The sequence below is a fragment of the Schistosoma mansoni genome, chromosome 2 (assembly GCF_000237925.1).
Source record: "Schistosoma mansoni strain Puerto Rico chromosome 2, complete genome".
Classification (NCBI taxonomy): Eukaryota; Metazoa; Platyhelminthes; class Trematoda; order Strigeidida; family Schistosomatidae; genus Schistosoma; species Schistosoma mansoni.
Window position 1 is genome coordinate 12,362,384 of NC_031496.1, and position 26,397 is coordinate 12,388,780.

Below are 26,397 nucleotides of genomic sequence, written 5' to 3' on the forward strand. Positions count from 1 at the left end.
CTGGACGACCGCTTCGTCCTATTGTGGGACTCCTCAGCAGTGCGCATTCACGCCCCCACCTCGCGAGATTCCAACCCAGGACCTATCAGTCTCGCACGCGAGTGCTTAACCTCTAGACCACTGAGTCGACATCTAACGGTGTTCATGTCTAACTTCAACCGATCCACGAAATTGAGCGACACATTCACCAATGTCTTCAGTGAGTTACTATCTCACAACAGACTTGGTTAGACTACACTGGTCACTGCTTCTCACTAGAACTCCAGGAAATATCTCTTGAAGCCAGTCACTAGTGAGCACATGATTATTATCAGAATGGATCGTGGATGCTCACTGCTGAGGGGTCCCACAATAGGACGAGACGACCGTCCAGTGCTTCCAGGTTTTCCATGGTGGTCTAGCTTCAATCGACTCATGGTTTCAACTATGAAAATACTGAAATCTCCACAAAATCCCTTTCTGATTATAAACAGTTAGATATTGTTCACTCTTAATTAAATCATTGGTTTATTATCTATATCATTTTTTTAAAAAAAAAAAGCCTTGTCATGTCACCGGATCTTATAAAAATCATATTAAATGATAATTCAAGTCAATTTCCAAATCAATCCACAAATGGAATAGAATGTAATCAGAAATCATTTCTATTAACTAGTCAACCTATTTATTGTCAAAAAATTTATTTAATTCAATTAAAAAATTATTTATGTAATGTATCCAATCAAATTGGTGTATTAATTTCATATGGAGATTTAAAAAATAATCAGGCTATTAATTCAATTATTACTAATTCACGTCATCAATTAGCATTAGCTATCGGAATTGTATATAGTGCAGAATTAATTCGTGTAGGTTTTTTTTTACTTTTCTTTTTCTTAATTCATGTTTTTTAATAGTTGTGCATATTGTAGATTTAATGATTCTATAGTTATTATTTATTATTATTTGAACACATAAATATTCGTACAAGGGGGCACCAGATATATATGCACCACACAAAATTTGTCATTTCATTTACTTGTGTGCCCAGACCGAAACAGGTGGTTTTCTTAGGGGGCCACACACAGAGCCTTCGACCTAAAGATGTGATCTACAAGGCAGTGGAGCATCGTGAGGAGATACAGTCCCATGGTAGTCGGTGACTAACAATTGGTTCATACGCCATTTGTTCCTACAGGATACTGGAGCCCATATGCACCATTGGTTTGGAATCAGGGTTTTCCAACTCCCGTAGATGAACTTTCCGTGTCCACCAACCCAGTTAAAGCGCCGGACATTCTCTTTTCGTCCTCTCAATTTTGTAAACTACACGCACGCCACAATAAAGGCAGTGAATAAGACTTCCCTGACAGTGGCTGTATACGCGTGGCCATGTAAGAGCATTTCGAGAGAGAGGGCGACCCCTCCCCACTCTTGGCCTTACTAGCGCACTTGGGGGCCACAACTATATAGAGTTTTGTATATTTTGAATGCGATTTTTTTTATCGTTAATAAGAATCAGTTTAAGAAGTTTCATAATTAAGGAACACTAAACAGATATTTAATTTAATCCTAATTTAATGCTCCGAAAGTATCGTGTTCGTCGCCAGCTCTTGAGTTCGTAATCCGATTTTGTGTAAAGTCATAAGTGTGCACTGCTGAAGAGTTTCAGATTGAAATGAAACATATGTTTTGTCCCCTCTAGTACAAATTGAATCTTCATCTGATCTCAGCTCCTGACAAAAATTATCTTTAAGTTTGTTTATTCTGTTTAATATATAACTGTCAAATAAAGGGCCTCCCGCTTCAAATGCCTGATTATCTATTGAGCTACTAAGTATAAATGGTCACTAACTTGTTTAATAGGTATGAGCATATCAATGTTGGTTTGTTATTTACCGTCTTTGATGTTAGGAACTATAACATCAGATTAGAAATGTAGACAAATCACAACTTGATATTATTTCACAATGATGACAAATCATGTCTTTGGTCTACGCTAACATATTGTTAAATTCGGTCATCGATAGCTAAAACAATCAAGGAAAAATTGACTTTGCCAATACTTAATTTCCACATAAAATTTACTGTTGCTAAATGAAGGAAAGATGAGTCTGTGCAAAATAACTTGAACGGTTTTAGGAAGAAACTTAAACACAAGAAAACCAGTGATGTTTGGAGGTCAATAGCAAAGTAAATTATTAAAAACCAGACGACTATAACACCCCCGTTGTACGGAGTATTGACTACTTATACTCTAGCAGATGATGATAGAAACCGAACATTTTCAAATGTAGTTACAATTAAAATCTGATAAAAGGTATAATAGTTAAATATATAACGTGCATTTTAGATAGGATAATTGTGAGACCAAGTTTCTGTCTTTATTGTTAATATTTTTCACTACTCTCTTATGTGTGGACTGCTAACTTTCAGGAAATGGAAATGTTTTCTAGAATAAGAATTAGGTTTCGACCAGCTCTTCATTCAGAACCATTGTTTCGATCTTTCTTTGACATATTTTTTTATAGTATAGAATGTAATATTTTGAAGCAATGTCTCTAAGTGTTTTGAACCAATAAATCTTATCTTACTTGTCTAAGTCCTTTTATTACGAATATTGATATCATCGCATAAACTTTCGTCACGTAAGCAGAACTTTCTTCTGAAACCAACCTCTAGTAAACCTTAATATTTCACTTCAAGTACATAGTTTGAAAGTAAGCAATTAATGAATACTCACTGGCTCATCTTCACCGTTTGTTCTTGTCATCTTTTTTTCAATAGAATTCGTGGTGTCGTCAACGTCGTGTATCATTCAATACATGTTGGGCATATCCACAAGATTCTCAATATTACCAACGAAAATCATTTACAAAATTTCCATTCCTTAGTAAAAACTATGTGGATCAACTGATGAATAATTGTAATTCACTATTCTCACCATCATCATCATCATTCAATAATTATAACAAAAATACAACTTCCCAACCAATAAATTATTTATTATTTAAACGTTTGTGTAAATTAATAATACAACAAACTATTGAAAAATCTTATTCTCCTGATTGGTTTGTACATGCAAGTATTACAGCTAGACTTTTACAATTAACTGATCCTTATGAACAGTTAGTATTTTGGAAAACATATGAATCTAATAAATATAGTGTTCATGAACAACATTCATTACATTCTCATAACGATGAGGATGATGAAGACTCAAATGGACCAATACCTTCATATTCCTATCATTCTTCTTCTTCATATTATGGGAATAAAGAAAAAAATTATGGTATGTTTATTCTTTCATGTGAAGTAATTATTTATTTTGTTTTTAAATAATGATTGTATTATCCGATTAACAAGTAAATTGTATTAAGACTTTCCTTATGCAACAATCGAACTCCACCTGTAGCTCTTTTAGAGTTACTGCCGATCCCGAGCCCGGGTAAAGGAAGAGGATCAGGCATGGAGTTAGCGATTCCATCCCGTAGAAAACTAACTCGCTAAAAAACGCTAACCATAAAAAAATATTATGCAACAATCAGTCAGTCAGTCAGTTACAACGTAGAACTTCGTACATACGTACATCAGTTCAAGTCGCCATACCATATTAGCACAGAGATGAAGTTGTCGATTCAAATCCCATATTGGTAGAAGTAGTAAGAGTATAAGTATTATGTGAAAGATAAGGGTTTGAAGATGTTATTCAAATAGTATAATACGGTGAAATAAATTTGGAAAGAGAAAAAGGATACGGACATGAGGAATTCAGAAGATTAGAATTTGGTAGAACACAAAAAGTGGATGCACCTTCGCCATTGTAAACGATTTTGAGCCATGTCATTCAAGGTCTCTAACCATCGGTTGCTATCATCTGGCGAATCCCAACCAGGTAGTCTACACCTACCAACATGGCTCAGTCCACTTGTCAGCGACTTCATGGATTTATGCCATGTTTTGGTCTGGCCACCCCTAGCTTTCTTCCAACCTGCTCCTACACCATAAAGCATTGCACGTCGGGGCAGTCGGTGGTTGGGCATACGTAACACATGTCACGGCCATCTTAACTGATGGAGTTTCACTACTTCATCAATCGATTTGCCATCCTTACCTAGTACCCGTTTCCTAACATCTGCATTACTTACCCGGTGGTCCCAGGATATACGAGCAATGCGTCGAAGACACCTATGATCGAATACTAGTAGCCTACGAATATCCTCTACTCTTATCGGCCATGTTTCACTACCATAAAGTAGGACGGAACAAACTGCAGCACAGTAAACTCGTTCTTTTGGTTGCTAGACGGATATCTCGCCTACGCCATAAATGGCGCAAGTTGGCGAAAGCTAGACGAGCCTTCTGTATCCGTGCTGAGATTTCGTCACACACTAGACCACAAGGGCTGATGAGACTTCCAAGATAAGTGAAGCTGTCAACACTCTCAACTACTTCACTCCCTATCATTAGTTCAGGTGTCGATGCAACCCAATCCTGGAGTAACATTTTGCACTTCGAGGGAGAGAATCGCATCCCGAACATGCCTGCATTGCTGCTTATAGTGGTCAGAAGACTCTGCATTTTGTCAGCGTCTTCACCAAATAAAACTATGTCGTCGGCGTATTCTAAGTCAGCCTCCAAATGCCCTGGTACAGCCGAGAGTGGGGAGAGTCTGCTCCCCCTCTCGAAATGCTCTCATATGGCCACGCGAATATATAGCCTCTACCAGGGAAGTCCTACTCACTGCCTTCTCGTGGCGGGGGTGTTGTTCACAAAAGTGAGGGGACGAAAAGTGAATGTCCGGCACTTCAACCGGGTTGGTGGATGCGGAGGATCCACTTAGGGGAGCTGGAAAACCCTGATTCTAAACCAATGGTGCACATGGGCTCCAGTATCCTGAAGGAACGAATGGCGTATGAACCAACTGTTGGTCACCGGCTACCATGGGACTGCATCTCCTCACGATGCTCCACTGCCTTGTGGATTAGACCTTTAGGTCAAAGGCTCCGGGTGTGGCCCCCTAAGAAAACCACCTGCTTCAGTCTGGGCACCTGGACAGTATCACAGCCCTCACACAAATCGAATGAGATTTGTGAGGCGCATATTTATCTGGTGCTTCCTTGTACCAATATTTATGTGTTTAAATAAATAAAAAAAAATTCTAAGTCAACAAGTGAGCCTCTCGGTAAAAGTTCAACTCCAGGAGATTGAGAAGATGAAAGTGATATCTCTAAAAGCATGTCAACGACAAAGTTAAACAAGATTGGGGAGAGCGGACAGCCCTGACGAACACCACTTGAGGTAACCAATTCTGATGACATTTCGACAGTTGTGTTCGAGTAGAGAGCCTTTATGAGGTTAATGTACTTCTTTGGTACTCCTTTCACTGACAAACACTGCCATAGAACCTCACGATCAACGGAGTCAAATGCCGCCTTAAGGTCAAGAAATACTACTATTGTGGGACGTCTGAATGTATGTCTATGTTCTAGGACCTGACGTAGAGTGAATATCTGGTCTATGCAACCACGTCCAGGTCGGAAACCAGCCTGGTTTTCTCTAGTCTGCTCTTCACGAGCTTTGTTTAGGCGTCCAAGTATTATTGAAGCTAATATTTTAGACACTATATTAGTCAAACTGATTCCTCTGTGATTGTCACAGGAGGACTTTTGTCCTTTCCTATGGACTGGCACAATCAGTGATTGGGACCAGTCAGATGGAATTACGTCCAGTTCCCAGATTCTACCTAAGACCTCAGTCAATCTCGTTGCTAGTACTGGACCACCATCCTTAGAAATCTCAGGGGTACACTTGTCAGGGCCTGCAGCTCTCCCTCGCTTTAGATTTCCTATAGCTTTTTCAACCTCGTAGAGAGTTGGAGGACTTACCTCAATTTGCCATTCAGGACGACTGGGGATCGTGGGTAACCGAAGGGTGGCTGAAGGCCAGTTGAACTGATCCCTAAAGTGTTCTGCCCATCGATCCAATCTCCTGGATTGAGAATGAATGATATGCCCATCTTTATCTGAGATAGTTTCGCTAATAGTTGGGTTCCTAATGCCGGTTTCTTTAATAAGTCTGAACAGCTGTCTGCTGTTACCTATTGCCGCTGCCTTTTCCATCTCTCTTGCTTTCGCTACCCACCACTGTTCACGATCATTGCGTAGGCTTTTTATTAGCCTTCGCTTAAGCTGACTTCGCTCTTCGTTATGTTCAGAGCCAGATGGGATGAGTTCTCGAGCATCTATCAGTGTGGTAGATGCTGCCGAGATCCAGTGTTTCTCCCTGACCTTATGGCTTACCTTACTAGCGGATATCACTGCTGTTTCCACAGCTTTTCGGATGTCATTCCATGCTGCCTCGGGGTGGGCACAACTTACATGTCTGCCTAACTGTTTTTCCAGTTGTTCCTGAAATATATTCTTAGCTTGGTTATCATTAAGTAGAACCCTTAGAGGCTTCCCTGCAGTGTCTTTCCTACGTCCAGTAAGACGCAGACAGATACGTGCTCGCGCTAGAGCATGATCTGAGTCTAAACATGTTCTCCAGAATGAGGGACAGTCTTCTATCGAGCCCCTCCATCGGTGACTGATAGCGATGTGGTCTAATTGGATCCAACGTTGAGACGAATTCGGGGGTCGCCGTGTCAAAAGATGTTTTTCCTTATGCTTAAAGTTAGTATTTGCAAGAAATAGGCGGTTATCTGAGCATAGCTGCAACAGACGGTCGCCATTAACTGTTCTTTTAGCCACGACACCATAAGATCCACCCAGGTGCCTTTCCCTTTCGCTTAGTTTACCTACTTGAGCATTAAAGTCCTTTAGCCACTATTACTACATGAGAGCGCCTAGCTTTTCGGAGAAGGTCAGAAAGTCTTCTATAAAACTCATCTTTTGCATTATGTGAGCTGCAGTCAGTGGGAGAGTAGGCAGAGACGACGAAGAGGCAACGACAAGTTTCCCTACCTTTCTGAGTCCTTACTGCTCCGTTTAGTCGGACAGCGCACAAACGACTGTCTACTGGGATCCAGTCCAAAAGAACTGGTTGTACCCTAGGACTCAATGCTATACTTACGCCAGCGAGGCCACGGGAAGCAGCATCAGGGCTTCCAGATACACGAAGCGTGTATCGAGATGGTTCTTTATTTTGACTAGGTGAGGTCAAATGAATGACGCTACTCGGATCTTGCATGCGCGTTTCGGAGACGCAGCGCACATCGATGGTGTATGATTCTAGAGTCCTAGCTAAGGAAGCCTGTTGTCCTATTTGGCACAATGTTCGGACATTAAAAGTTCCTATATGTAGTTTAGAGCGTGGTTTCAGGAGACCAGGAATAACGTTCCGTGTACTCGAATCGTTTGCCCTAGCGGCGCGAGGTGATAAAAGGACGTGGGAAGGGTTAGTTGTGGAAATAAGAGAGTTGTTAGGAGGTGTAGGAAGGATTTGAAAGTGACCAACTTGGTCTCGTGTGCTGTTACGGGTATGAGGGCTAATATCACTTCCCGGCTGCCCACACCGTGGAAGGGTATTTTTGAGGGACCTGAAAAAGAAGTTGGATTAGTGTTGGTCTTAACGACCTGGGAGCGTGACCGCAGTGCCCAAGGGACATCTGCTTGAGGCCGGTCACACATGGCCTTTTTGTGGGGGATTTTTGACGTGTTAGCTCCGTTCTTCAAAGGACCTTACCACCGGAGACGGAAATCCGTGGGATAAGGCGAGGTGTGCATTTTTAGGGTCGATCTTTTCTAACCCCACCCCTCCTTGTGGGAAGGCAGCATCGCTGTCATGCTGGTTGTCTGAAGGAAACACCTTACTGCCGTCACACCACTGCACAGTCGGCAGTACGACTTCGCCGCCGGACCTTGGGATTGCTGCTTTTAGTCTTACCGCTCTTCAACCGACCTGTCTGGCATGGTAGGACCTCGAGGAACGATTGTTCCAGCCAGTATAGCTCGGTTGGTTCATCACGATAGGCAAGCCCGACCACCACGTCAAGGTAGCAGCAACGGTCGAGTTTTAGTAATTCATATTACTTCATAATTTAAATGTTATTACGAAATATTTAGAATATTAGCCGCGAGTCTAATGTTAAAACCATAATATTCAGTGAATAAATAACTATGTAAATAGATCTCACTTGATTGAAGCTTTAACATATATGAATAAGTGGTTAGTATCACACAATACTACTTAATGTCAGAAAAGGATATTTCACTTAAAACTGTCGTTTACTTACTATAGAAGCTCGTATGAATTTATACATAATGATAATCAAAGTAATTTAAAACGTTAAACAATCTTGTAAACTACTATTTAGGAGATCAAGCATTCAACTCTAGGCTTTTTAGATACATTTTTAAACCTTTTCTATTCTCACTTCTGATAATAATAATGTTATGTCCTACCACCAACTAATACGCGTAGATGACCTTCAGCAACCGAGACGCAACAAGGACGAGGAGGACTGATACTCTGTACTTGACAGTTGGCCCATCACTAACTATTCCGGAACGAAGAGGAAGGGCACAAGGTCAGTGATCAACAGCCCAAGATCGCTATTACATCTCAGGCATTCATTTACATACATACAAGACCAGACCACAGAAGACCAATGGAGTAACAATATTAATACGCAACAAAAATGTTAATGATAGGAAAAACGGAGTACTGGATACACAAATAATCAGTTCTAGTTTATGAGTGCGAAATGCTATAGCAACAAGTTAGGGTTCAAATAAAATCTTGGAACTAGGGTAATGCTAAAATACTTCTTAAACATTCAATCAGTATGTATAAATGAGATCGTAGAAAAATAGCTTCGAAAGTTTTTACTTCTTAGTTGGATCATCTCATAACAAATAATGATGTCAACTAGTACTGTTGTATCGATTTCTGGGTGTATGCCAATTTGGGTTAAAAAATACTGACATGTACTAGCTATTTCACGTAGAACGCTTCAGAGGTTTGAGCAGGATACTTTAGTGTATGACGTATATTAACACTTTGCTCGACTGTGCAAATGAGTTGTTGTAATTAGTATCATACACCATAAGTGTTCTGTATCATATTGTTATTTATATTCTGTTGATTTATGATTTAGTCACTGTATCAATGGGAGCTTACTATTGGGTCACTATATACGATTAAAATAGTATATTTAGTATCACAATAAAGAAGGCATTCGACAAAATCACCGATCCACCACAATTTTCACGATACTATGCACTAAGCGAGATATGAATCTTCATTGTTCCATATATCTATCAAGCATCTTTATACATTACAGAAGTTCACAAGTAATACGTTGCACTATGTATTTCTCTGGTAAGGGAATTCAATCAGTCAAAAGATAATACTAGTTATCACTTCAGATCAAACTTGCCTGAATAGTCTCTCTTCATTCCGTAAAAAATATTCATGGTACACTTTACACCTAATCATTTGACTACTACTTCAAATCCTCATTCTACATATTTTAGTTCAAATAATTGGATATTATAGTTAGTTTCAAAGCGAAATGTATGACTTAGAATTAAATACATAACACTTCACTCGCCAAACAATTGCACTAAGTTTAAATTTAAGAAAACTATTACCACTTCATTAGTTCATTAAGTTTCAAACTAAAAACGTTCATCAGAAGGGGTTTTGTGGAGATTTCAGTATTTTCACAATTGAAAGCATGAGTCAATTGAAGCTAAACGACCAAGGAAAACGTGGAAGCACTGGACGGCCATTTTGTCCTATTGTCGGAGGCAAGGCGAGATCGTGGATGCGCACGGCTGAGGAGTCCCACATTAGGACAAAACGGCCGTCCAGTGCTTCCAGGTTTTCCTTGGTCGTCTAGCTTCAATTGACTCATGCTTTCAACTATAAAAACGTTTCCTTATTTCAGAAAAATTAATTCTTTTTTAATAATACCTTACAGTTGGACAACAAAAAAACCACTGGGAAAACGGCGTAGTATGGGATGAAAAATTTTTCATAAAAAATGGACAAATTTATCATGAATATATCAAGTACTTGCAACATTCTATCAACATGATTTTACTATTGATCAAAGAACAATTGTAAGTGATCCTGTTTGATCCGTAAATTTTGGGGTTTAATTTTAATTAATGGAATCTTTTTTAAAAGGTTTTATTGACTTCTGTAAACAATAAATACTGAGAAAAATATTTTTAGCGTGTACTTTGTGTCAACTAACAATTGTTCATCTGAAATAGAGCTCATAGGAAATAATACTCCTTTTTTTAGTTTCCAATAAATCGCTATGTAGTTAAGATTCAATGAACACCTATCCAGTTCATTCTCATTTTCTGTCTTATTTTCTTCTGATTCTACCTCCTTTTGTGTATTATTCTATACTTCTTTTTCACATCCAGTAGCCCGTTTCATTTCTAATAATTGTTGAGCATCTAGTATGACGTTTATCTGTTGTCATATAATATTCTTGAGTATTGACATAAGCTGATAATATCCAGTTTTTTTTGTATTTGTAGTCACATCTTTTTGATAATTGCAACATATATTTTTGATAAGTCTTGCTAATTGAACGCTATACTTGGATCCTAAGCTAGTCTCGTAACCCCCAAGCTTAATCTACACAGCGACTTGAACACGAGAGAAAAGGCTCAATATATACGAGAAGCACTTGACTCCAAAGGTTCGTTTATGTACAGAAAATATAGAGTTTTTATAGTATTTTAGAAGTCTTTGGGTTTTCCTGAAAATTCTGGAATGCTACTAAACATATTAGCAGTGTCGTAATCAGTCAATCAGTAACTCTACATGTGACTTTTCATTTTCTTGATGTTTCTGGCAAAACTTCTAGTCAAACGCTGATTGGATAAAATGCTTCCTAATGTTTCCTGAGCCTTTCTTGTCTTTTGCGAGAAATTTCCTGGATCACTCCAACAATTTTCTATTCTAGTGTTCCTGTCCAACGTTTGTTTTATTGTAAAAGCTTCCATATTTTGGTGATCTTCGTTCTCATTTCGCTATTGTAATTTTGGTACAACTATTTGCTGTCACATATTGTATATTACTATAACTAACTCTGTGTATCCACTTTTATGAAGCATGCTATATGTGAACAAACTTAATCAATACTGTAGACACCTCGAAAGTTGAGGTTTATATTTTGGCACATATGATTTTGGAATTATATTACTGTCTACACAGATTATCTTGCATTTTGGTTTGCCGAATTTAACGCATCGCTCGATAGTATGGTTGAAGCTTCGACAGGGAATTGACTCGACCCATCTTAACTAAAGTGATGACTAGAAATGGTTAAAACTCAATATTTCAACACAAATTAGTTTTGAAGATATCACTAATCAGAACGATCAATTATTTTAGATTTAACAAGGGTATTCACTCAACAGTTGTTTGTTTCCTGGAATTCACTAAAACTAACACTGGTACTAACTACATACCCTTGTACATCCGAGGGTGAGCAGAGTCATCTCTCCCTCTCCAAATGCTCTCACATGGTCACGCGTATACAACCATTGCCAGGGAAGTTCTACTCACTGCCTTTTCGCGGCAGGGCTGTTGTTTACAAAATTGAGAGGACGAAAAGCGGACGTCCAACGCTTTAACCGGGTCAGTGAACAGAGAGGACCCACCTAGAGGAGTTGGAAAACCCTGATTCCAAACCAATGGTGCACATGGGCTCCAGTATCCTGAGGGAACAAACGGTGTGTGAATCTATTGTTGACCACCGGCTACCAGGAGGCTGCACCACCTAACGTTGCTCCACTGTCTTGTGGACTAGACTTCTAAATCAAAGGTTAGAAGAGTGCTCCCCTAAGGAAAGTACTTGCTTTGGTTGGGGAGCCCAAGCCGTATCCCAGCCCTCACACAAATCGAATTATGGATTGTGGAGTAAATATGTTCGATTCTTTCTTGTACCAATGTTTATGTGTTTAAATAAATAAAATAAATAGGTAATAACCAACTATGAAAGTAAGCACCCATGATATTTTTTATAGTAATTGTTTGTATAACATACTTCATTGACCCTTTAGTTACTCATTATGTAATCATGGTGGACTTCTAACAGTATATTTCACTTATTCCAGTCCCAGACATGTTCGAACGATGAAGGGTACTTATCTGAACTGTTTCAGTCATGTCGGTCATAACAGTATTTTCAGTTGATCATATCATAGTTCAAGTTGGTTGTTGACACATTTTGTCTCTGATGTAAAAGTCTCACTTCATAGTTCAGGACATTATTCCTTTTTGTTTGTCTTGGAATAACTAAACGAATTTATCTAGCTTGGTTTTTTTCTTGATAAACTAATGAGCACAAATGAGTGTCTGTTAACCTAAGTTCCCATAAACCAAAATGAATTTTAACTGTTCAGATGATCCTTTCATTGTTAAATTGTCTCTAAAACTAGACATCGTTAATTGTTCTCAATATAATTTTTATTTGCATTTCTTCTTTGTGTTATTTCTAACCATCCCAGCATCTGTTAGCATTCAATTGTTCTTTCATGTTCCATACGTTTTACAGGTTGATTCCGAACAATCAGTCAATAAAAAGACACTTAAATTGTTTAAGTTCTACAGAACATCTGATTGCGATTGAATTATTTATATGATAGCAATTATTATTATGGAGGTATCTATTTTCGAATTTATATGAAGCTTAAGCCTCCTATAGAGTCAACTAGTGAAAAACAATATTGCGAGATTATTATTCCGTTTGTTGAGCAAACTTATCACTTATCTCACTCAACACACTATGTTGATTAAATTCGATCATTCTTAATAACCATACAGCAGAACAGTAATGACTCGCTACCTTCTACAGAAATCAATACATTTCATAGTTTAGGGGCCATGACTGTTGGAACCCAGGCCTAGCATGGGACTCTACATAACTGTGAATCCATGACCCAACTTGAAACTGAACCCAGTACCTTCATTTAGTAGTTTATTTGAAGGTCATCTGCTTTGTTTTCTCTTACTTCATAATAACATTATAGATATATTTCTTTCTCCACTAAATGTTTATCAACCATTATTATCGACTTAGACTATCGATGGTCCACGTATGTATTTTTCTGTCAATAATGAATAGGTTTATCTATCTTCCTTTACTTTTTTTGTGAAAATAATTCTTATCATGGTTTGTCTTCAACTTCAGAACGGCTGCAAACTAAGGAGCAATAGATAAATGTACTACCTTAGTTTGAGTGTCTTCAGATTTATTCATCCATAACTACATCAGGAATTAAGCCCATCACTTTAAGCCTGTTGGTAATCATAACAGCTTTTTACCGCCTTGTTCATTAGCCCGTGCTTCCAAATTCAATCATTTCATAATATATCACGACCATTATTCAATCTCATCAGTGGTGACTGTATAACACCCCACAGGTCAGGGCTTCTCATTAGAACTCCGGAAATTTCATCTTGAAGTTAGTCACATGTGATTTTAATTGCTTTGGGAGGTTTTTGTCGGTTTCAAACTTTGAAAATAACTTTTCTCATTTCTGTTCCTCACCTTACCAAAAGAACCTGTGAATTTCATGAAGCATCAGAAAAATTAAATATATACAATCACTAAATTACATATAATGTTCATGTATTGTATTTCTTTGTTTTTTTCCCAGTCAACATCATTCCGAATACTTGAATGTGGATGAGAATAATTTTGAGGTAACCTTTTTGTTAGTATTTATATTATACTTACTTTTAATTAATTAACTATTAATCTTCCGTTTTTCGTATCAAAACTAAAAAGCTACTTCTATAAATCTGTTTTTCCATTGATTAATACCATATCTTACATCCAAACTGATTGTTACTTGACAGACAAATCTATCTAGGTCTCTAGAAATCCTTGCTATTGAATCCTGGACATTTGTATTCAAGATAACAATGTAGTAGTGCAAATAAGTTTCCAACCTGAGCACTAGACACCATCTATTATTCCACTAAGTTATCGTTAACAATCACTCGTAATTGGGTTAGATGAACCATTTAATGGAAAAGGCGAATTATCTGAGGGTAACAATGCGGTCTCTAATTTCCTCTAATACTTCAACAGTTTACAATTCAAGAAATATCAACTGCAAACTTGAAGACTTAAAATTTAATTTTTTAGAAGACACACCTGATAATTCTGATTATAGTGAGTCGTGCTTGATTGATGAGCGAAGATAGATATATCCGGCTATCCCAAATATGTTAGATTTATTTGTACGTGAATTTTGCTTTACTGTGAACTCTATTCTGGATTCGCTACGTAGTGACTTCTTGTACTTGTGTTAATAAACTGTCGTCTGAGCTTTACTTGGTTATCAATCCTTTGGCCGGATATTTAGTCTCGGAGACATGTGTCTAATAATCTATTGAGTTTACTACACTAACACAGTATCAAGTCTTATTATCTGGTATCAAGTGCAGGGTCAAAAAACATTTTCCCTCTGAATCAACACCAATGTCGAACATCTGAATACAGAACAAGGACTGACGGAAACTTGTAAGTCACAGGTCAGATTTAGATCACAACCACGTTTTGATTAAGACTAGTTCCTCCGACCATTAGTACCGATGATCGCTCTTTAGTCCTTCATTTCATATTCAAGTCTTTAAATCCCAAATGCTGCTTTAGATTTGATCTAACTCAATACTTAAATTAACTATAAGCAGCAAGATAGTTGAGTGCGTCGACTGCTTCACGTATCTTAGAAGTCTCATCAGTCCTGGCAAGTTGGAGTCTGAAAAAATCTCGGTATGGACTCAGAAAGCTCGGTTGACATTTTTCCTAGTTGAATTACCTATGGCTTATGTGAGATCTCCGTTTGTCAAACAAAGAGAATATATGCTCCCCACCAGTTCATTACTTTTTACATTATGACTGTTTTACATACCTCATAAAAGTAGATTTGCGTAGGTCTTAGGTTTTCACTCATAGGCGTCTTTGAAGCAGTGCTCACATATCGCAAAACGACTGAGTGAGCAATGCTGAGGTTAGGCATTTGGTATTAGGCAAGGTAGTAATTCGGTTGATAAAATTGTAAATCTTCATAGATTGAAGTGGTTAGGATATGCTGTTATGCATTCCTAACCATCATCTACCTCAACGGACAATGTTTACTGATGTAGAAACTGGTTGGAAGCAAGCCAGGGACTATAACAAGACATGTTAACAGTCCATAAAGCCACTGACTGTTGATCTAAACTATACTGATATATGCAGACTGCTAGATTGGGATCCTCTCGATCACTGATTGGAAATGTCGGGTAAGAACTTATCACAGTAAAGTAGGTGCATTCATTCTTTATCCTCCTCTACATCTTGAGTTCCAGTATTCATTTATAAATACCTCTACATCGTCTTTTCGAATTGTACTCCCGATATTCAGTCTTTCTCAGTATCATTGGTATCACATTATTTCGGTTTGTTTTGCTACTCACCTCATTATTTTTATCTCGTCGAACCAATATGGTATGGCAATATGGGCTATTGTATACCCGTACCTGGCTCTATGTCAATGGTTACTGGCGGCCTACTGATATATTATAGGTATATAGCACTCTTATTTTTTTCTGACATGTCTGTGTATACTCTGGTCATACTGTAGAAAGAGTCAGATTTTTCACGGCTTATTAGCACTCATAGTTTATGCTGGCGTACATTGACAGTGAGTTGCTTCAAAGTTTTATTCCGAAGTCCAAGTTATCACCGCGATCTCTAACAGGCACAATGATCTACCTTATATTTAACTATCATTTGGGTTTAAGTATACACATACGTGAAATACATGTGAAGAATTACATATTGTTTCCTTTAATAAACCTATTTAATATTACAATAATTAATATTCGGTTTTCGATGTATATCTAATGCGCATTCTAAATAACACTATCCATTCATATAACTTCTAACAGAAATAGTTGTTTTCTTTGATGATCTGATATTGATATTCGTTTAACGTCCACATTCTTATTGATATTCTCTTATACAGCTGTTTTAGTAGTAATCACGGTTATGACATTTAGATGACTAATACAGACTTACTTCCCATCTGAACACCCTTCCATACTTTACGATGATAATATCATCCACTTGTGCACCTTTTTGAAGTTCTACATTGATCCTCATCTATCTGAAATAAAAGTCTCAACTACAATAACAAGAGTTTTGAAATTCCAATGACTGGTAAATAACTAATCCTCTTTGATCACACAATGCGGGGGGTTCTGTTATTCAGAATTATCCATAAGTCACTTAAAATCAAAGTTGGAATAACTGATGGTTTATTTATTTCGTTATCTTCATTAATTGCACATAATAATCTTTTTTTTGAAGAAAATATGGTTTACTTTTTTAGCCGTACAAAATTACTGACTTCGTTTGTTTTTTTATTTATTATCCTCCAGGCTAATTACTTGCTTATGGCATACGAATTTGATCAATGTTATTCTGATTATGACAATCGTTTACTTAATCAAACTGTGCAACATTGTTTGAAACCTATATTCGATAAATTATGGCACTATGCACAGTTAGCACATTTAACCGATAATAAACTCCAAGCTTTTATAAACATTTATGTTCCAGGAATTATGAATCCGAAGGATGATGGGATATTATTAATGCCATTATCACCCCAGTCTAGGCCCATTAAACTCCATCTAGGTGTTGTCTTGAAGTTTGTAAAACATCTGTAAGTTGTTTAGTAGTTTTGTTCAACGATCTACTGTATATTTTACATTGGTTTTGTTTGTTAAATCTTTGGTCACACTTTTTTTACCTGACAAACTCGATAACCACTCTCAAGTCCACCCTTTTTACAGTTAGTATTCCTTGAGTATCACCAAAGTCTTAGTGAAATTAATTTCCTATCATTATGTCAACGAATATTTCAAAACTGAGATGTCAGTAAATGTCAAACTACTACCATTGATATATAAATAGTATATCCAACTTTAGTGTTTTATTGAAACATGTATTTCAACTGTTTCGTATGTTTCGTCTCGAAATACCCATCATGTTCCTAATGTGACATTTAGAAATACTTTCATATATAACTAGTATTATTTTTTTAAAAATTTAATCAGGGCTCAATGGCCGAGTGGATAACGCGATGGCATTTGAAGCGAAAGGTACTGGGTTCGAGTCCCAGAGTGAACATCAGCTCTGAGATGCAGGTACATCCAGCTGACAAGTCCTAAATAGGACGAAACGCGCGTCAAACTGGATTCCACTGCTAGCCACTATCCATCTCTGCTTACCATGCTTGTGAATTTAGGCTATATCGAGGCAATTCGCACAGTATGCACATGTGCCAATTAGAGACTGACCAGTTGCAGTCCTAAAACATCAATGGGAAGATTCAAACAAACAATACTAAGTGAATTTAAATTTAATTTAGTTTGGTTATTTTCCTAATAATTATCAATTCCAGTTCAACAGTTTGTTACGCTTTAGTTTATTATTTAATTTAATTAAATCAACAGTAGCAGTCATATTCAACTTGTTGTGATTCAACGTTAGATGTATTAACTAAACTTCAACTCTCCATACAATGGAATTCACTATATGAATTAGTAGATAGACATTAAATTTTGCAATGTGGTAGGTAATGTGACTACCATCAATTAGTTATCTTGGTCTTTTTGTTGCTGTTTGACTAGTCAAGAGATAGCTTAATGGTTAAAATGTTCGGCTTTCAGCCACTAAATCTCGGGTTCGAATATTGCTTAGGTTTGAGCAACCGGCTAAGTATCATTAGTTTTCACATTTAGAATGTTTCTCATACTTAAGTACCTGGTGAATGAGTTAAATATAATATGTTATTAGTGTCATCTAACAAACAATGTACATTGAATGAAGTGTAAACGAATGATAAAATATAATGAATTACTACTCGTCTTTTGTTTGTACTCATTTATTCACTAAATAGTATTCTTATTATATTCTTACTAATAATGAAGAGCTTGTAAACATGATAATCTGGTGACATCCATAATCTAATATCTACTATCGATTTTATTTTAAAAAGTATTTCTAGAAACCTGTAAATGTGGTAAAGCTATTAATTAAATAAACAAGCTTTAAAACACTTTCGACTAATATCGACAAATAAGCACTTATTAGTTTTCTTCAGTATTTGAACGTTGTCCATAACGCTATTTTGACATTATAACACTTTTTCGACCAAATAGCTAATTATTACCATTGCTATCCAAGTAATTTAAGAGACGGAAACTGGTGAATCTTTGATTATAATGTAATAACGTGATTTATGTACCTAGTACATACTCATGTACTCGCATTTGAGCCACACTGTTTTTGCAAATGCTAGTGGTATCTGACTTTCAAAGCTGAAGTAGGTGTAACGGGCTTCAAAGTTTGCGACCTATTGGCTGAAAGTCATTTGCTTTAATCACTAAGTCACCTCTCCGCTTCGATGGTCTATCTGATGATAAGCAATGCCGCAAAACTCATAGCTTGCAAGGTCGAGTACCTCTCGGAGAACAAGAAATACAACTGTAATAGGGCTTCAGCATATCTATGTTCCAAAGCCTGACGAAGAGTGAACATCTGATCAATATATCCACACTCGAGTCCGAAATCAACCTAGCTTCCTCAAGTGCCTTATCTACGAGCTCCAGAAAAGCATAGGATAATTACAGAGAGTAATGTTATAGAATATATTGGTCAAAATGATTCCACTGTAGTTATGAAAATTGAAGTTCAATCCTTTATTTGAAACAGATTACCAGGAATTAAGACCAGCTCGCAAACTCCAACTAGTTTCCCAGTTAACTGAATTATCAAAATTAGATTATCACCCATAAAGACCTCTGAGTTTAGCCTATCCGGTCCTTCCGCTCTACTTTTGCTTCATCTTATAAATGGTCTTATCAACCTAGTTGCGATTTGGGTGACTTTTGTCGATTTCTTATTCAAGTTGTTTGGGAATTGTAGATAACTACTAAGAGGTTAGAAGATGGTTGAACTGTTTCTCATCTTATGTTACTCATCGTTCCAATTCACTGATCTGAAAGGGGACCACAATTTCATCATTTTCAGAAGCAGTCTCACTACCAGCTGACTTTTTGGTACTTGTTTTTTTGATGAATCTGAACAGTTTTCCATTGCTCCCCCCTTTTAAATCTTTTTTTAGTTTCCTTCCCTATCACTATTCATGACTATTGTTTAAAGGTTTTTTCGATATACATTCAAGATTTTCTCTCCTCTAATCGCCCTCTCAGCCTCCTGTATGAATCTCCGATCAGCCATCAATTTAGCAGAAGTTTCCGATATCTCCTGGTCTTTTCTAAGTTGTTGACTGCTGTATTCGCAGGTGTTGGAATATCATGCTTAGCTTCTTCGAGATCAGCTTTTCATTCATAATCAACTAAATACCTTAATAATACTTTCTCAAACTACATCATTGACGTTTAATAATTTCGACGTATTAAATCATCTATTCAGTATGGGTTTATAATGATGCTTAGAATTTACTTATGTACAGGCATTTTTTTAATGTCTTAAATTTAGTTCAATAGCATTCTAACAGTTTCAAACATACATAATGATCGTATATTCAGATATCACTCTAAGCACTGACAAAAAACTCTGTTAAAATTTATTCTTAACTTCATTTACATTCTTTATTGATAAGTGATGAATTCTTTCAAATTCCATACTATTGTTAATAGTTTCAAATTAAGAAACTTATTAACTAATGTATATATGTACACACGACTATAGTTTGAACGAAATGTTTTGTAGTCATCAGTTTAATTTGCTGAGGTGGCGTTTATCACATATTGCCATCAGTTGAAACATCATTGGCATTGGATACTACTACTCCGTGACTAGTTAATATAAATGATCAGTGTTATTTGCCAGAATATAACAAACTGAGCTGATACTTTACTGAAAAAGTCTAAGTTACATCATTGGCAATAGGGATTTGAATTATTCCAGAGCTTATATTAAAGACTAAATTCTGATCAGTCTTTTTTAACTTATTTTCATAACTTAAACCCTTACTACCAGTGATATAAACGTTATACCGGTTGAGAAAGTTAGTGGCTATCTGGAATCAGTAGCTCAGTGGATAATATGTTGAATGTTTGAAGCAAGAGCTACTGAGTTGAAGGCTCGTTGGGAACATCCAGTCAACACTGGGATGGTTGTACATCTAGCTGATAAGTCCCAAATTGAACGAAACGCTCACCTTGGATTCAAATATTAATTACAGTCCATCTTTTATAATTGAAAGCGTGAGTCCATTGAAGCTAGACCACCATCGAAAACCTGGAAACACTGGACGGATGTTTCGTCTCATTATGAGACTCCTTAGCAGTGCGCATCCATGATCCCGCACTCGCGAGATTCGAACCCGGAGCCTACCAGTCTCGCGCCAAAGCACTTAACCTCTAGACCACTGAGCCGGTCTGCATCCAACGGTGTTAATGTCTAACTTCAACTGATCTTTTATAAGTCTATGTTACACTGTTTCACACCTTTTATCACGGATTCTGTATATCTTCGTTTATTTTACTTTTCAGATTAAAACAGTAAATCTTTGTAATACTTCTAATGTACTTATAATTATCCTTTATTTTCTATTATTATTATTATTGAATTCCAGTACGGATGAAAATTATTCGTTATCGCTTCTGTATATTTCTAATCCACAACATCATACTGAATTAATTAGTGAACTGGATTCAGCTTTTAAAAACTATCTATTGCATGGTGAAAAAGCTTTAACTGATATTTTAGCCAGTATGTTTCCGGAGTTTTGTTCTAAACTTCGTCATTTCTCGTGTCCGATTTTCTTTTTTTAACTTTTAGGTAATAGCACAAAATCATATCGATTCATATTTCCATAAACTTAGTAGCATAGATAAATAGAAATAATGAGACAGGGTATGGCTAATTGCTGAAGACTCCATTCAACAATTTTAAATCTCATTATATAATTCATAGCAATAGCTAAGGAGTTTTCAGCTTCTCATATATGCTTAGGACAGATCTGAAAGTTCCTATTGCGAACATTACATTTGATACTACCAGTTAATCTTGAAATCCTTCCAGCTAAACCAAACTATCGTCACGACGTATGACATTAACTAAAAGCTAACGATATTGCAATTAATCTCCACTGTTAAAACAATGGTAATCACTCTATAGATTATTGACGTCTTTTGTATGAAGTTTAGAATGATTTTAATCGATTATATGACTTTTCAACCTATTGATACGAGGGGAGGGATTATCGCGACTGTCTAAAAAATGGGTAGTGTAGGTAATGATATTTTCCATCCTAATTTCTCTGTGTACCACCATAGTTCATTATGCCCATGAGAGTCTATCAGAGCATGACCCAATAGTTATTCATGAACATCGTTATTTCAATAGCTACCAAACTAATATTTGTTATTCATAGAACTTATATTTCCTATATAAAAATTGGTAATTACACTACGACAAATCCAAAAGCTTTTTAAACCCTACTATTTCATGAAACAGAAAGGACTACCGACATAACTTTCAATAAGTGGTTATACTTTATTTTAGCTTAATAATCATTATAATGAATGTTCTGAAAGTGTTGATTAATTTTCTTAGTGTGTAGGTAAAAATATCCTAAACAAATAATGTATCGTATGTTTCGACTAAATATTTCCTTAGGAAATAGTCTTTTGGCCAATATTTAATCGATTTAGTTCGCCTACACAAACATTCGATGTTGTCATCTTTTTGTACATTTGTTAAATAGGCTCTAGTATCAAAGAAAAAGTATTCGGTTCATCGTCATTTATTCATAAAGAACATATACAAAATGCAATACAAAGTGCATTTGACTGGCTGTATTATTGGAGTATATTAAAACCCATTTCATCTGAATATAGTTTTGTAATTGGTTATAGTATGACATTGGGTATGCTGCGCGCCCTTGGTCTAGAACCAGTTACTGCTTTACTAAAACATGGAATAGATTTGGAAATGGAGTCAATATTTATTGGTTCACCTACACAATTTGGTAATATATGTCGGGAAGTCCTAGGCCTAGTGGAGTAAGTTTCTTTGGAAAGATATGTCTGAATAATGTCTATTTAGATAATAACAGTTTTAATAAGGTAGTTACGAGTATGAGCTTCGTGCCACAGACCAACTCTAGTGAATAACATTAAAGTCGGTTTTTTTTAATAGATTTTTTTGTCCCCCTTATTCAAAAAATTTTCATCCCATTTTCCAATTTTTTTCAATCCGTTTCGTCCAATGAAATTCCTAGTTGTAAATGCGTTATAATTGGTTATGTAATTCTTGAAATTCGTATAAAATCTCTGTACTTATCGGTATAGACTAGACTGTTTTAGACTCGTATCTTGTAAATCACATAAGAATAGTTTATTTATAATTATATCCAGTAGTTGGGGTTGACAGTCTAGTTTTCATTATTATACTGCTTTGTTTTCTGTACCTAGTACCTCAATTATATGTTTCTTTCTAAAACCAATGCACAATCTACACTACATCTTCCCCAGTTAGTCACTCTCCTTGTTTATTAAAAATCCTTAGCCGTTTGAGATGTGCGAATTATACTGAAAGCTGTATTTCCTTTATGGGGGTTTCAATGATTTCAAAACCCTGTTTTTACCATCAAATGACAATTGTTCACTGTTTTTCCTATGCAATTGTGTTCACACCACTAAGGGTAAACATCAAAAAAGAGCATTTTATTAAAGGTGCAATTGATAGGGGGGATAAAATTTTTAAGAGCGTGGAATCTATCCTGTTCACTCTTAATCCCTTTGCCTCTACTAATCAAAAACACTTTTCTGAACGTCCAATTAAGAGTCTCCTTCCCAAAACTGTGTACGGGAATGCAATGTGTCAAATTTTGCATTTTTCTGCCCCTTAGAATTTGGCTTATGTAATTAGTTATGTTTATATTTTCCCTTTAAAATTGCTTAACCAATAAGATTACTATTAACCTGATGGTTGAAAACTGAAACTTAATGTGCAGTAGTATCGAAATAATAAATGTAATTTTGTAAATTATTGTATATTATGCATTGGTAATAGAACTTTTGCTCATCAATGTAGTAGTGATGATATATAGTTGAAATCATGAATCAATTGAAGTTAGACCACCATGGAAAACCTGGAAGCACTGAACGGCCGTCTCGGTCTGTTGTGGGACTCCTCAGCAGTGCGCATCCACGATCCCGCCTCGCGAGATTCGAACCCAGGACCTACCAGTCTCGCGCCAGAGCACTTAACCGATAGACGATTTATTTATGCACCAAGTGACATTTTAAATACTTTTGTGCATCTATATGAATACACAAAATAGTTCTCAGCTAGAATTTATTATGACATGAATACTACTTAGTATGAATACTTTATTGCTAAAGATTAATTGTTTACCGGATAATCCTTCATCGTACCATATTTGATATGCATGATTTGTACCTAACACATGTAATAATCGCTCAAGTGTAAGTACACTGTAGATCACCAACGTAGATGATTTCTGTCGAATGATTGTGGGACTATTCAAGTTAGACGTGAATGGTGTGATGAACCAGCTAACTTCGATGTCACACCTCGCGGTCAGTATCTAACGTGGATTACACCTTCAATGTATCAAAGTACTATGACTGCTTTGAAGATTGTATAACACAAAAAGCGTGATTACGTAAATATGTTAGCAAGAATCAGTACAGAGATGTTAGTGAGACCACCACCACATGGGCCAGTCCATGGCGTATGATTAACTGATGCGCATTTGTTGTCCTTGACTTTGAAAGGGATCGATAATCTGTTTGATATTCAGCGATCTAACTGCCGGATGATTTGGCTAGGGCTTAGTGACATTTCACTGCCCCTACACTTTAGGAAGTTTACCTTATACTTTATGAATATTTCAAATGAACATATTAAATTCATATCATACAGATAATTAACATTGTTTGAAGAATCAGTACTATAAGAGAATTTTCACCAACTGATAAGAATGTATTACAAATGCATAAAATGAAATGCTACATAAACCTTAACAAGCTGTAGCGGAATTTTCAAAAGAGATGATACTGACAACAATCGGAAATAGGTCAACTTGTAACCGAACATTACTCAAGTAAACTATTCCAGCAATATAATTGTTTCTATCCAGTGACCAATTTGTGTAAACCAAACATTTCTATGGTTCCATACGCTACTTAGTCTATTTTCTCTTGCAATAGGCCAAAAAGCCGACATAACTTAAATATTTGGTTATAACTTACACTAGCACACAGTGATTTATATTATTATTTCATTTCATAGGTTACCAAAATCAAGTATTTCGTTATCATGGAAAGTTTCTCCAGAAGAAATTATCAAGAGTCCAAAACATGTTTTAGAATTTTTGAATTTACAGTTAGTATCTCATTGTGATAAATAAAAAAAATTGATGCAAAATATTGATTATATTCCTTTTTCATCGAATCATATTTTTGTATTTTTTATCACAAAGTGAAAAAATAACTACCACTTCCTACTTTGTGGACTTCCGGTAGTTCATGTCTCCAAAAGTTACTTTAAGAAAAATTAAGAGAATTATTCGAGTTACAATTAAACATCGGTACTTTACACATGAAAGCAGGAGAGATAGTCATGCGAGTAACTGCTGTTACAAAGTGATGCATTGATACAACAACAGGAATATCATTAAACTGTCGGCCATTTTTGTATTTTTTAAACAAACTTTTTCCCATCTCTTTTGAAAAACCTTTTCATCCCATTTTCCAATTTTTTTCATTCCGTTTCGTTCAATTAAATGGCTAGTTTTAAATTCGTTATAATTGACTATATACTTCTTAAAATTGGTATAAAGTGTCAGTACTTGTCGACAGAGCACATTTTCTTCACATTATGGTTGATAATAACGTACTAAGTACAAGCTCTGTTGTTTCTCACATTGTCACAGGAACGGATAACGTAGTCTTGGATACATTGTGTCTCGTAGCGTTCCAATCACTTGAAGCGTTAAAGGGAGCCAGTAGCACTTATGAATGAGCTTCGTACTGCCATTATGTGGTGAGATTCTCATTTCCATAGGGATCGGAAGCCATATATTAAATTTGTTTGTTAGAGAAATGACCGTAGAACACCTAGTGGTTCCTCACAGCTGATTAGACAAAGGAAATAATCTGATAAGTGTTATATTTTTCATGAAGGACTTCCATCCACACTCAATGTCCAGCCTTCATCTTTTTTAAGTTTATTGAAGGTGACTGGACTGTTGTTCGTAGGAATGTTCATCACAATCACGAGTGCAATTCCTTGAGGTGCGACAGTAATTCTTGGATGCTTAGGTCAACTTTTGTATGTATTAGTAAGGCGCATGTTCGAAGAACAATGTAGTATGGTGTATAACAGTGTGTATCAAGTGGTTTACGGTAGGATATCTCCAACGCCGTCGACCTTATCTGCAGCTACCGAGTTTCAAATTGAGGCCTCCACTTCCACTGATGTTACAATGCCATTGATCCAACAGACGACAGTTACCAACTATCAAAGTAACGTCGACTTGAATGCAATGTTAAGTAATGGCGAGGAAGAAATTGTTTTTATTAACTCAGAAGAGTTCACTGAACGAGACAACGACAATGACGAACATGCCTATGACAATAGACTGTGATATTTGCAATCTTGCGCAGCCACCAAGTGAAACTGTTGATGGAAGTGCTTAAATTTTTTATCCATGAGAAGCAATGTTTCATTTGTTTTGTGCTTACGACCCATTACTACACGTCCATGGAATCCACTGTTCCATGTGTGGCGTTATTACGGAATCATAGGAACGCCTTTGTTCAAGAAAATCTGAACTTTAAGAGACCGAATAAAGGCCGTTTTCAGAGCTGCTTTATTTATTTATTTAAACACATACATATTGGTATAAAGGGCACCAGATACATATGCGCCACACAAAAATCATTTCATTTGTGTGTGGGCTGTGATACTGCACGGGTGCCCAAACTGAAGCAGGTGGTTTTCTTAGGGGCCCACCCGGAGCCTTTGACCGAAAGATCTGATCCATAAGGCAATGGAGCATCGTGAGGAGATGCATTTCCATGGTAGCCAGTGATCAATGATTGATTCGTACGCCATTCGTTCCTTCAGGATACTGGAGCCCATGTGCACCATTGGTCTAGAATCAGGGTTTTCCAGCTCCCCTAAGTAGATCCTCCGCATCCACCAACCCGGTTGAAGTGCCGGACATTCACTTTTCGTCCCCTCACTTTTGTGAACAACACCCCCGCCACGAGAAGGCAGTGAGCAGGACTTCCCTGGCAGAGGCTATATACGCGTGGCCATATGAGAGCATTTCGAGGGGGGAGCGGACTCTCCCCACCCTCGGTGGTACCAGG

General features: G+C 36.7%; 1 protein-coding gene and 1 non-coding gene across 2 annotated transcripts; both read left to right on the top strand.

The window, feature by feature from the left end:
- Window positions 1–548: 548 nt before the first annotated feature.
- On the top strand, window positions 549–24,441 carry Smp_130140 (hypothetical protein; the record flags this gene model as incomplete). Its single annotated transcript, XM_018795714.1, has 9 exons — window positions 549–669; window positions 751–848; window positions 2,767–3,271; window positions 9,908–10,049; window positions 13,614–13,659; window positions 16,390–16,676; window positions 20,622–20,758; window positions 21,756–22,053; window positions 24,311–24,441. 9 exons carry the CDS (start codon window positions 549–551, stop codon window positions 24,426–24,428), a joined length of 1,752 nt encoding a protein of 583 aa, XP_018649998.1. The 3' UTR covers window positions 24,429–24,441.
- On the top strand, window positions 17,073–17,143 carry Smp_tRNA_01963_Pseudo_TTG.1.1. Its single transcript has one exon. It is a non-coding gene (tRNA).
- Window positions 24,442–26,397: the final 1,956 nt, after the last annotated feature.